The sequence below is a fragment of the Natator depressus genome, chromosome 9 (assembly GCF_965152275.1).
Source record: "Natator depressus isolate rNatDep1 chromosome 9, rNatDep2.hap1, whole genome shotgun sequence".
NCBI lineage: Eukaryota > Metazoa > Chordata > Testudines > Cheloniidae > Natator > Natator depressus.
Window position 1 is genome coordinate 15,710,703 of NC_134242.1, and position 11,944 is coordinate 15,722,646.

General features: G+C 41.8%; 1 protein-coding gene across 4 annotated transcripts in view; it reads left to right on the forward strand.

Annotated features, from left to right (window-relative positions):
• The window catches only part of PLD1 (phospholipase D1), a 120,755-nt gene extending 111,811 nt beyond the window's left edge, over window positions 1-8,944 (forward strand). For all 4 annotated transcript variants that reach the window (XM_074963566.1, XM_074963567.1, XM_074963568.1 and 1 more), the window contains 2 exons: window positions 690-807; window positions 2,479-8,944. In XM_074963566.1, the coding sequence (XP_074819667.1) occupies window positions 690-807; window positions 2,479-2,703 (343 nt within the window). In that variant the 3' untranslated portion in view covers window positions 2,704-8,944. The remainder of the gene's footprint in view (window positions 1-689; window positions 808-2,478) is intronic.
• The last annotated feature ends 3,000 nt before the right edge of the window (window positions 8,945-11,944 follow it).

Genomic DNA, 11,944 nt, shown 5'->3' on the forward strand with positions numbered 1-11,944 from the left:
CCTCTTTGGTATATGTTTGTGCAGTGCCTAGCACAATGGGGCTGGGACCTCTAAGCACTGCTGCAATAAGAAAAGGAGTACTTGTGGCACCTTAGAGACTAACCAATTTATTTGAGCATGAGCTTTCGTGAGCTACAGCTCACTTCATCGGATGCATACTGTGGAAATTGCAGAAGACATTATATACACAGACACCATGAAACAATACCTCCTCCCACCCCACTCTCCTGCTGGTAATAGCTTATCTAAAGTGATCATCAAGTTGGGCCATTTCCAGCACAAATCCAGGTTTTCTCACCCTCCGCCCCCCCACAGACAAACTCACTCTCTTGCTGGTAATAGCCCATCCAAAGTGACCACTCTCTTCACAATGTGTATGATAATCAAGGTGGGCCATTTCCTGCAGAAATCCAGGTTCTCTCACCCCCTCACCCCCCTCCAAAAACCACACACACAAACTCACTCTCCTGCTGGTAATAGCCTATCCAAAGTGACCACTCTATAACATGGGTCCTTTATGAGTTTTGGCTTTTGGGTGGTTTTCTAGGGTCACTTTACTCAATAACTGCTTGTGTTGTTTTCCTCCAGAAGAAAGCTGATGATACGGATCACATTCCTGTTCATGAAAATCCTCTGGAGGGTTCTGTGTTACTTTCCAATGACATCAGTTCTTTCCCCCCCTTTTTCAGGGTTGTTCTTGGTTGTTCAGCAGACCTCAGTGCTGATCTCCAGGATCCAGTCTCTGACAGATTCTTCAAGGAGGTGTGGGTTTCAACAGCTGCCCGCAATGCCACTATTTTTGACAAGGTGAAGTACCTGGCTCGTTTTCTCTTTTTGCTCCCAACAGGCTCACTGTTGATGGATGTAAAGGAGAGAAGCAACATCTTGGCTTTGTGGGAGAGGGACTGGTGGGGCGGGAGGGTTCAAGCTGTAGATCTCATCAAGATGGATTGAATACTGTGTAATGTCATGAAACTACACAAGCTCTGAGCAGGAAAGGGCCACAACAGATGAAGGGTTTTCTTTTAGCCAATGGCATAACTTTTTTGACCCTTAAATACTGTTGGCAGACAAGCAAGGTAGCAACTCTGATTCTCCTCACATTTATACACTGATTTTGCAGAGTATTGTACAGTAACTCCTAACTTAAAGTCGTCCCGGTTAATGTTGTTTCATTGTTACGTCGCTGATCAGTTAGAGAACATGCTTGTTTAAAGTTGCGCAATGCTCCCTTATAACGTTGTTTGGCAGCCACCTGCTTTGTCCACTGCTTGCAGGAAGAGCAGCCCATTGGAGCGAACTGGTGGGGGCTTGGAACCAGGGTGGGCCGGCAGCCCCCCATCAGCTCCCCAATCCCCTAAGTTCTCTGAGCGGCAGCCTCCCAGCCAGACTATCAATTGTCGGCAGTTCAGCTGTCTCTTCCCCCACTGCCATGTGCTGCTCCTGCCCTCTGCCTTGGAGCTGTTCCCCGGAGCCTCCTGCTTGCAGTGTGGGGGGGGGTGCTAATGTCAGGGTGTCCCCCTCTGCTCCTGAACCCCACTTACCCCATTTCCATAGAGCAGGGGCTGGGGGACGACACGACACGGAGGGAACTTCCTGGCAGCAGCTTCTGTCTCTACTTGCGGATCTACTTAAAAAGGCAGTGTACTTAGAGTGGGGTCAGTGTACTTAAAGGGGCAATGCATATCTTTCTGTCTCTCTCACACAGGGGGTGTGTCTTTGTCTGCCATGCTGTCTCTGCTCCCTCCATTCTTGCTGCCTTGTAGAGTGTGAGGCTACATTAATGACAATGGGTTAACCCTTGAGGGCTCAGCTGATTGCTAGTTCATCATTTAGCAGTAAGGCATTCCCTGGGAAATATCCAACCCTCTGACTTCATCACCTCAATCAAGCTTCACAATCATCATTGCTGTGTACCAGTATTAAATTGTTTGTTTAAAACTTATACTCTGTGTGTGTGTGTGTGTGTGTGTGTGTGTGTATAATATAGCCTTTTGTCTGGTGAAAAAAATTTCCCTGGAACCTAACCCCGCCTGTTTACATTAATTCTTATGCGGAAATTGGATTCGCTTAACATTGTTTCGCTTAAAGTCACATTTTTCAGGAACATAACTACAACATTAAATGAGGAGTTACTGTAGTTCCAGTTTCTGGAGCTCTTGTTTTACATCAGTATGTGTTAGGAGAGAATCAGGCCCTGCAGGAAAGAATCTTCTATTTGGCCATATGCAAAGCAAGGCTCACTGATCAAGCAAACTAGCTATTGCTAATTTTGGATAATCTCTTGTAGGGAGATTGATGTACAGATTTTCTCATACAGGCGTGTGTACAAGTTGTTAAGCTCCCCAGGCTCCATTAACCAATTCACTTCAATATATATGAAGGTGTTTACCGTAGCGTCAGTTTGCGCTATGGAAGGCATGTAGTGATATTTTCCTGTATGCTTATGTACCACCTCCTCTTTCCATTTCAAATCAGGTGTTTCGATGCCTTCCCAGTGATGAGGTGACTAATTTAGCCCAGCTGCGTGACTTCATCGCCAAGTCAAAATTGGTAACCCAAGATGCTGCAAAAGCAGCAGAAGAATTAAAGAAGATTCATGGATTTCTAGTGCAATTCCCCTTTCGTTTCCTGGATGAAGAAAACTTGCTGCCTTCTGTTGGAACAAAAGAATCCATGGTTCCCATGGAAGTTTGGACTTAGGGTGATATAGACGGCTTTAGAATTTAAAGTCTGGCTCCTTGGAGACAAGTTTGCATACCTGATGATTTCAGGAAGCTTTGTATTGCCAAGGTAGCCACCGAAAGGTCTCCATCAAACTAATGTGCCTTTCTTAAGGATTTTGGTGGAACAGCTTCAGACAAAATGACTGTTATGGGGAGGGAAAGAAAATTTGGCACTTATGATCAGTGACAAGCTATATTAATTGAAAGGACAGTACTTCTTTACAGACATATTCTAAGCACCTTAAAGATGCAGGCCACCCCTATGAAGGGAGAGAAATCATAATGTATATTACTACTGCCAGCATGATCACACGTGTATAGTTATTGTGATACCCAGGGGTTGTAGGCTGTTTGTGCTTTCTAAATCTTTGTGTGCTTATAGTTATTACCAGCTGGAGTTACCCTCTTCATCATCTCTGTTTTGTATTCCCTCAAGTATTCTCCCACTGCTTACCCCTCCATAATGGTTGGGAAATGTTGCCTGAGGCCAACTCAGATGTTCCTATGATCATTGTCTATCGCGCTTAGATGTTACATTGCGTATACGGCAAAGGGCTAACTCTCTTATGTCAAAAGAAAAGGATTATTTGTGGCACCTTAGAGACTAACAAATTTATTTGAGCATGCATCCGATGAAGTGAGCTGTAGCTCATGAAAGCTTATGCTCAAATAAATTTGTTCGTCTCTTAAGGTGCCACAAGTCCTCCTTTTCTCTTTGAGGATACAGACTAACACGGCTGCTACTCTGAACTCTTACGTCAAAATCAGTGGTGCTGTCTCTTCTCCTGGCCCCAGGGGAAAACATTGTTTTTTTTACTACAACTACAGCAATCAACATTCCTCATGCACAGCATGACACTGTAGGTCTCAGTGATGGGCAATCCCTAATGGAGATTGAGGTGATGGGAATCTCTTGAATTCTGTTTTTTCAGGGTTTGCAGAACTTGTTTGAGTTCAGCTACCCTTTTTCTTACTATCTAAACTATAATTTTTTCCCCAAGGGAGAATCAACTTTTTAACCCTACATTTTTCTAGCTAAAGGAAAGCCTGCTGCTATGTATTAGGGAGAAGAGAACCCCAAAAGCTAGGCTGGCAAAACTGGGTCCTGTGTTTTGGATCATAGTGCTGTGTGTATACACTGCCTTAAATACTCCCCTGTGTTCTTTTCCACTGTTTCACCTGTAAAGAACAAGAACCCAGTAACAGTTGAGTAAGAGTTGAAATTTTGAGCTGACGATGTTCAAGGTTGATCAAAGTCACTCATACCGAGTTCGATCACGCTCCAGAGGCTAGTGGGGAGATAGAACTGAACTAGTCTCTGTGACCAGCTCCAGTAATGGAAAGACTTGGTTTTGAACAGTCTCTGCAATGCAGAAGTGTGACTCCAGGTCATCCCAAGGACTGATAAACTCACTCAACATGGTAAATCTTTTTGCTATCCATTTACTAATACGAGCAGCACAGTTAATAAGAAACTCATAATAATGGGTTCCTGTCTAGATAGAAGGAGAAGCTGAAACTCCCATCTCTGAATGCAGAATGTTAACTGATTCAGTGGGAGTGCCATTCACCAAACAAGGGCCAAATGTGACCCTTAATCTGTGGTCCAGTAAAAGCCTTCACCATACCTTATCCATAAGGCTTACAAACTTTTATTGCTATGTTTTTCTTTGCTAAAAAATTCCAATGATTATAAGTAAATTTGTCCTTTAAAAAAAAAAAGACGTTTGACAAGCTTCCAATATGCTTAACGTTCATTAGTTTATCAAAAAAATCATGACACCCTTTTGAAAGATATGCCCAAAACACAGTTGGCACATATCTTACAGTTAAGCTGATTGGTCTGTATATTTTAAGAAAAGTAATTAGGCATAGAGTCATTTTCCAATGCTACATCACGTTAATAAGTAACCAACACTAACATTCCTCAAGGGCAGCCCAAGTCCTAGCTAGTTGCTATGTTTTGTGTTGCTTCATGCTCATATTTTATAGATGCAGTTAGTGATATGGACAGGAGTTACAGCCATTCCTTATACTTGGTGAACCAGTGGTCTATTTAATCTGTCAATAGTGCATGCACAGCTTTTATGAAGTAAACTGCAGTGTGTTTATCGGTACTGTGATTTTGTTTAGTGCACTGCAGATAACTGGGTTCCCTCAAGATTTGTTGGGCATTGTTCTTTAGAATCATATTTGTTGTTTAAAATGAGACCCAGGGCTTACCTGCCAGCTCCTGTGCTAGAGAAATATGCTATCAGGCAACCACTGCAAAGCCAGGAAACTAAAACATCAAAATACTTTTGCTTTTAACACTAGCCCAAGGCTTTTAATTTCACGCTAAAAACTGTTGGCCATTTTTAGTTTGAACAAAACTGCTAATATGAAATGATTATAGCCTGCCACATATTACCATTAAACCACACAAGTATAGATTCATAGTGGAAAGAGGCCCAAACCAGAACAGCATATTCATTCACACCAGATCTACAACGAAACCTAAAGAAGCATATAATGCTCCTATCATATATCTGTCTAGATGCTCATATGGCTCCTATCACAATAGTACCTGAGCATCTCATGATCATCATTGAATCCTTACAGCACCTCTTTGAAGTGGTATTGAAACTTTGTGACTTCATAGGTAACGTGACCCAGCTTCTTGTACCCCAGGTTGTCTTTCCAAAACTGCAATGCAACTGACATGCAAAACCCAAACCATTTGCCCATTTCAGATGATGTTAGGGGTCTGATGTCAACCCATACAGCCCAGGAATTTTGAATTAGTATTGAAACACCATTCTTAATCCACCCCCTTTGTACCATACATTGGCTTTGTAGCATTTGCGGCATATAAAATACCTCATAACTTGAAGATCTTGACACCAGCTGAAAACAGAGGGTGGATTCACCCTTGTGCATAGAGTTAGCCCAGGATCTATGCAGCACTTTAAATAAGGCTTAAATAGAATTAAAGTAACTTATAGGCGTTGTGTTGGCTCTCTGCACAGGAGTGAATTCTGCTCAATGTGAAAGGATAGGTTAAGAAATTCTTTATTTTGAATTTCCCTGATTTTGTTGGATGCCAGACTCTTGACATTAACTGAACACCTTTATTTTATTTTCCTTTATGGATGGAGGGAAAAGAAAGAAATAATAATAAGAAGAAAGCCAAGACAAAACTTTGCCATTCCTCATACTTTGGGGAATTGATGCATCTTGAAATTCAATATTTTTCAGTGGAGTCATTCAAATGTTGCCAGGATTCTGGAATCCTCTTACACTTGAAGGCCCCGACTCTGCAAGCTGCTCAGTATGGATGGACACCTACGTCCATGAATAGTTCCACTGACTTCAGTGAAGGTTCACACTACGAGGCCAGGGTTCACACATGCAGAACAACTTGCAGTATCAAGGTACATTACAGTACACAGGCCTACAAGTATTCACAAGAGGAAGTATTCTGCTCTGTAGAATTTACAGTGCAGTATGTGCCCTCACATCATTCTTCATGCATATTCACAGCAGTTGGTGTCTTTTGTGAATGTCTGTTAATTAGACTTTTCTTTCACATGCTATGAAGCCACAGCAGGGGTGATGTTTAACACCTGGTCTCTGCACATAAACAGTCACCACTCTTTAATTCTTAATACCCTGGCGGTTTTACTTTTACTTTGAATACCCAAAGCAAATCATGGCATAATCATTTGCAAATATACGGTACTGTAAGCAGTGATGCTGTTTTTAGTGATAGTAGTTCCTGAAATATGTGAACTGTTTTTGTGGCTTTTATTTTTAAAAGATTGTAAGAAAAGAGGAAAAAATCTCTTCCAGACTCAGATTTTATATTTCATGATTCAACCTGGATGGAAGAGTTATGGTGGATATTCCTAAGCAGGTGCCAGTACAAGAATTCAACATCACTTCTTACCATGTCCGTATATATTTTTAAATAGCGGGATATTTTAATATATGTTTTGTTGTATAGATGCAGGATTGGACTTACTTTTTAGCATAGAAAATTATGCATTGTAAAAAAACCCATGAAAAATAAGATTTCATAATCTAAGCACTTCATTATTAAAATAATGTGTACCAAAAAAGCCACCCATTGCTATGCAGGAGATCCCAGGCCTTTGGCTCAGCTTCTGGGCTTGTACTCCCCAAACCAGCTGATGCTGAGAGTGCTCAAGGGCAGCACACTTAAGGTATGTCTACCTACACTGCAGCTGGGAGCAAACCTCCTAGCCCTGCATACAGACTCATGCTAGTGGGTTCAAGCTAAGCTGTGGATGTTGCAGCTCAGGATGAAGATTGGGTCCTCAAGTCCCCCAAGGCTTGACAGCCCATGCCACAAGGTTCATGCTGCTATTTTTAGCATGCTAGCTCGAGCCCTGCTAGCATGAGTCTGTCTACCCAGGTTGGGAGGCTAGTTTGTAGCTGCAACATCGACAAACCCCAAAGGTCTGATCCTGTTTTCAATGAAAGAGGCTTGCCGTTGGCTGACATGACAACAGGATCAGTCCCAAGGGAAGGAAGTGCCTTTTGTCACTCAGCGTCCTCTCTGGCCTTTTCGCAAGCAGCACAGACAGACTTGGAAGGGAGTCCAGCAACATTTTAGCTTAAGCCAGGTCTACACTAAAAAATTTTGCCCATACAATAATGTTGATTAGGGGTGTGATTTTTTTTTTAAATGACATTTATACCAGCAAAAGCCCCAGTGTAGATGCTGGTAAACCGGCAAAAGCATATTTTTTGCCGGAAGAAGCTTGTACCTACATTAGGAGAGTGTGTTAGTATAGCTATACAGGCATAACTATGCCAGCAGACCTTCTCTAGTGTAGACTCAACCTCAGAAGCAAGGTGGCCAGGGAAGCAAGATGAAATGTAAGAGCAATTAGAAATGTGAGGGATTCATAAGCTATAACAGGAATTCGGATAAGCTCCTGGGACTTATCCCAGAAGCATTGCTGGGGAATGGCCCCAGCGAAGGTGGTGAGAGTTTTGGTGGGGACTGGCACCGGAGAAGGATCAATATATCTGTACATTTCCTTTGTCATATTAGAATCCAGGCATATTTTTAAAATTAACTTCACGTTTTAGAACCCGATCTTACAGCCATTCTGCCCCATTGCCTTCAGTGGCAGTTTTGCTTAAGTGAAGACTGCACAACTTGCCCTCTTTGATATTATTTTAATGTGTTCTTCTACTCATATTATGTGATTATCTGCCTTAAAAGGAGACCCACATTTTTATAGGTGTTTGTACAGTTATTACACTGTGCGTTTTATTTAAAAGTCAAGCTGAGGCAGTTTTGGGACAAATGAAAAAAGTTGGTATGACCCTTTACAGTGTAAAGTTTACACGACTGCTTTTGTTTTATTTTTGGTTTTTTTCCCACAGCTTAGGGCCAGCTCCTCTGTTGGTGTGAATTAACATAGCTCCATTGACCTCAGTGAAGTTCCACCATTTCAAAATCAGCAGAGAATTTGGCCCAGAGTGCCCCCTGACCTCTGATATGAGCAAAGCAAGAGCCTGCACAGTGCCATTTTAGGTGTGCAATAGGATGAGGCCGGGCATCTGCCGTACTAGCCGCAGGGCTCTTCTCACCCATGCTGAGCCCCACCGAAATCCAGACCCTTGCCGAATCAGGGTGTTAGTTGGGAGTGTTCCTCCATTGCAGGGAATGAATGTATGCAGTGTAAAACTAATGTGTAAATTAGATATAATTAGGCCCACAGACTGTAAATCTAAAACTGAATGCACCCGTACTTTTTTTTTGGCCTTCTTTTCTTTTTTTCTTTTCAAGCACTTGTGACCCGTTCATTTTTAACCTACCAGTGCAGTTTCATAAAATAACATAGATATTGTGAGTAAGTCGTATTTATCTGGCTCTATCCTGATATCCAGGAAATGAGTGTTTTTAAATTCACGGGTCAAGAAATGTACAAGTTTCCGCTAACTAAACTAATTGATAAAACTAGAGCTTCCAAAATATTTGTACTTCAGATGTACAAGGGTTGACGTGATTCCAACTTGCTGTACTTCTCCGCTTTAGATGGATAAAATTGTGACCAGAGTGAATGCTCCTTCTGTGAAGGGTTTTGAATTGACAGTTTTGTGTCCCTGTTTCTGCTAATGGCTGCTTCCTTCCCTATCTATTATTGTATTTGGTAAACAGATATGTATTAAGTGACTAAAATATAACTAAATATAACGTATCAGAAACATTTGGGTGATGACTTTTCATTTTAAATTGCTTTTGGAATGATGATCATTTTGCACGCCGTGGACCTAATTCTGCTCTTGCACCAAATGAAGAAAACTTCCTCAGCAATCAGTGGAACTCCATAGCAATGTAAAGGCAAAGCAGACTCGGTGAAAAAAATCATTAAAAATGCAGCCCAAGATAAAGTTACCGCTGGGACAAGGGGATTGCTAACTTGTCTGTAGTCAATGAAAACCAATATATTTTAAAGGAACATTGCTACAAGAACCCTGAGTTCTAGAACCAGGGTCTGTATGGCTCCCGGCAGCTGCTACATCCTCGTTGCAACCAGGACTCAGTCAGGGCTGTCACCAACAAGTACTGCAGGAAGTCCCACCCTAAGAGCATGAATGGCAGCCCTCTGCAATTCCCTGATTGGCTGGCACTCCCTATATAAACCAGGAAGCCATTTCTGGAAGTTGTTTGATTAAAGTAGATCTTTGGTGTGTGCTTCTGCCCTAGATCCTGCCTCACCTCTCCTTGCTGTGACTCACCTTGACCCTGGCTCTTGACTTAGGCTCAGCTCCTGACCCTGATCTTGGTTTACTGACTTTGGCTTAGGACCATTACTGACTCCCCACACTGGCCCAGCCTCACCCTGATTCTCATTCCATGCTCTCAGTTTGGTAATGGACTCTGACTTTGCAGTTTGATCTGCTCTGGCCCCGAACTGATCTCTGACCTTGGGTCTGAAACCGAGCAGCTCACTTTGTGCCCACAAACTGCCTATGACCTGGCCCTGACAACTTGCACTCAAATCAGGCCCCAAATTTAGATTTTATGAATACAAGCTTTGTCATGCAGTAGAAATGTTTCTATAGAAGTCAGTGTTTCTCAACGGGTGGGTCCCATCCTTTAGGAGGTCACAAAAGGCAATTGCCCGTTGTGATGCATTGAAAATTTTATTACCATCTAAAGCCAAGAAAATCTTGCTCCCCTCATACCCTCCCTCATCAAGGTCAAGTGTTCTTTGTCAGCCTCTCAAAATACACACCAATGAATTATATAAACTGATCATTGTTATTATGGATTGTCATAATTATAAAGGGAAGGGTAACAACTTTATGTATGCAGTACATAAAATCCTTCCTGGCCAGAGGTACAGAATCACATACCTGTAAAGGGTTAATCAGTTCAATTAACCTAGTTGGCACCTGACCAGAAGGACCAATGGGGAAAGAAGATACTTTCAAATCTTGGGGGGGAGGTTTTGTTTCTGCTGTCTTTGTTCCCTCTCGGGATGGAGAGAGAGAGATCAAGCAGGTAAACCAGCTCCTACAAAGATACCTGAAATAATACATCTAAATTTACAGAAATTGTAAGTAAAGGCAAGGAAATGCATTAGAGTATCTTTTGTTTTAGCTTGTGAATTTTAAGAGGGAGGTTTATTTCTGTTTTTGTAACTTTGAAGTTGAGCCTAGAGGGGAATCCTCTGTGTTTTAAATCTTTTTATTACCCTGTAAAATTATCTTCCATCCTGGTTTTACAGAGGTGCTTCTTTTACTTTTTTCTTTATAATAAAGTTCTTCTTTTAAGAACCTGATTGATTGATTTTTAGTTTCCTAAAGATAAAGGGTCTGGTCTGTACTTTTAGTAAAGGCAATTGGTTGGTATATTATTCTCAAGCCTCCCCAGGAAAGGGGGTGAAGAGGTTTGGGTGGATATTTTGGGGAAATAGGAACGCCAAGTGGTCCTTTTTCGTGAATCTTTGTCTAAATCACTTGGTGGTGGTGGCAGCAATATTGTCCAAGGACAAGGAAAGGATTTGTGCCTTGGGGAAGTTTTTAACCTAAGCTGGTAGAAATAAGCTTAGGGAGTCTTTCATGTGGGGCCCCACATCTGTACCCCAGAGTTCAGAGTGGGGAGGGAACCCTGACATGGATACAATTTTTTACTCTCGCTTTTATAATAAAATAAATGTAAAGGGATTGTGAAAAATTTTGACTTTGAATAAGGGGTGGCCAACCTGAAAAGTTTCAGAAACACTGGTTTAAGGTAGCCAATGGAAATATTTTTTTAAAATTGTCCTATGGTGGGTGCACCCCAAACATTTTAGTCCCGAGAACCTGAAAGTGAAACTTACTATGGGACAGTCAGTATAGCCTAGTGAATAAGGCATTGGATTGTGACTTTGAAGATCAAGATTATAGTCCCAGCTGTTCTACTTGCCTGCTGGTTGACCTTGGCCAGGTCACTTCACCTCCTTGTGCCTCAGTTTCCCCATCTGTAAAATGGGGATAATAGTAGTAATCTCCTTTGTAAAGCACATTGAGCACTACTGATGAAAAGCCCTGCATAAGAGCAAGGTATTATTATTATACACAAAAGTGAAGCTGACTTCACTGAGGTTGCTTTGTCCAAGCTGAGAGAAACAGCAAAAGTAAAACAACACTGAGAAAATTTGACTTTTATTTTAATAATCCAAAGGTACATCTGCAAGGAAATTTGTCTGTTTCTAACATGGCTCTTAAATTGTCACTGTCCATTTTAAAGTTGAATAAAGGAAGTTCTGAGTTGAGAGAGAAAGGAGCAAGCTATTGCTGACCTCCATGAACAAAGCAGCCATGGAATATTCAAACTCTTCTGCAAAAACAGAAGCATGCTAATTCTCTGTTTCTTATGCTTTACTCGCCCTTCCAGTGCCCCAAGGTTATCGCTGACTTCAAACCTTTCCAATACAATCTGTTCCCTGGATAGACACAATAAACCAAGATAAGGCAGCAAGGAGTTTCAATGAGGCAGGATGCGGCTGGGACTAAAGTAAGCAGCTCTTGATTGACACCTTAAGCCTTTTCTGCCCTGACTTCTAAATCTCACAGCTAATTATATGCTTCCTGCATCAAACTTCTATGATCTTGGAAGTGAAGATAACAGAGAAGAGCAACAGTAACACTGAGGCCTGTCAGTCACTTCTCCGTCATGGAAGTACTGGCTGGAGATGTTGCAATGATTA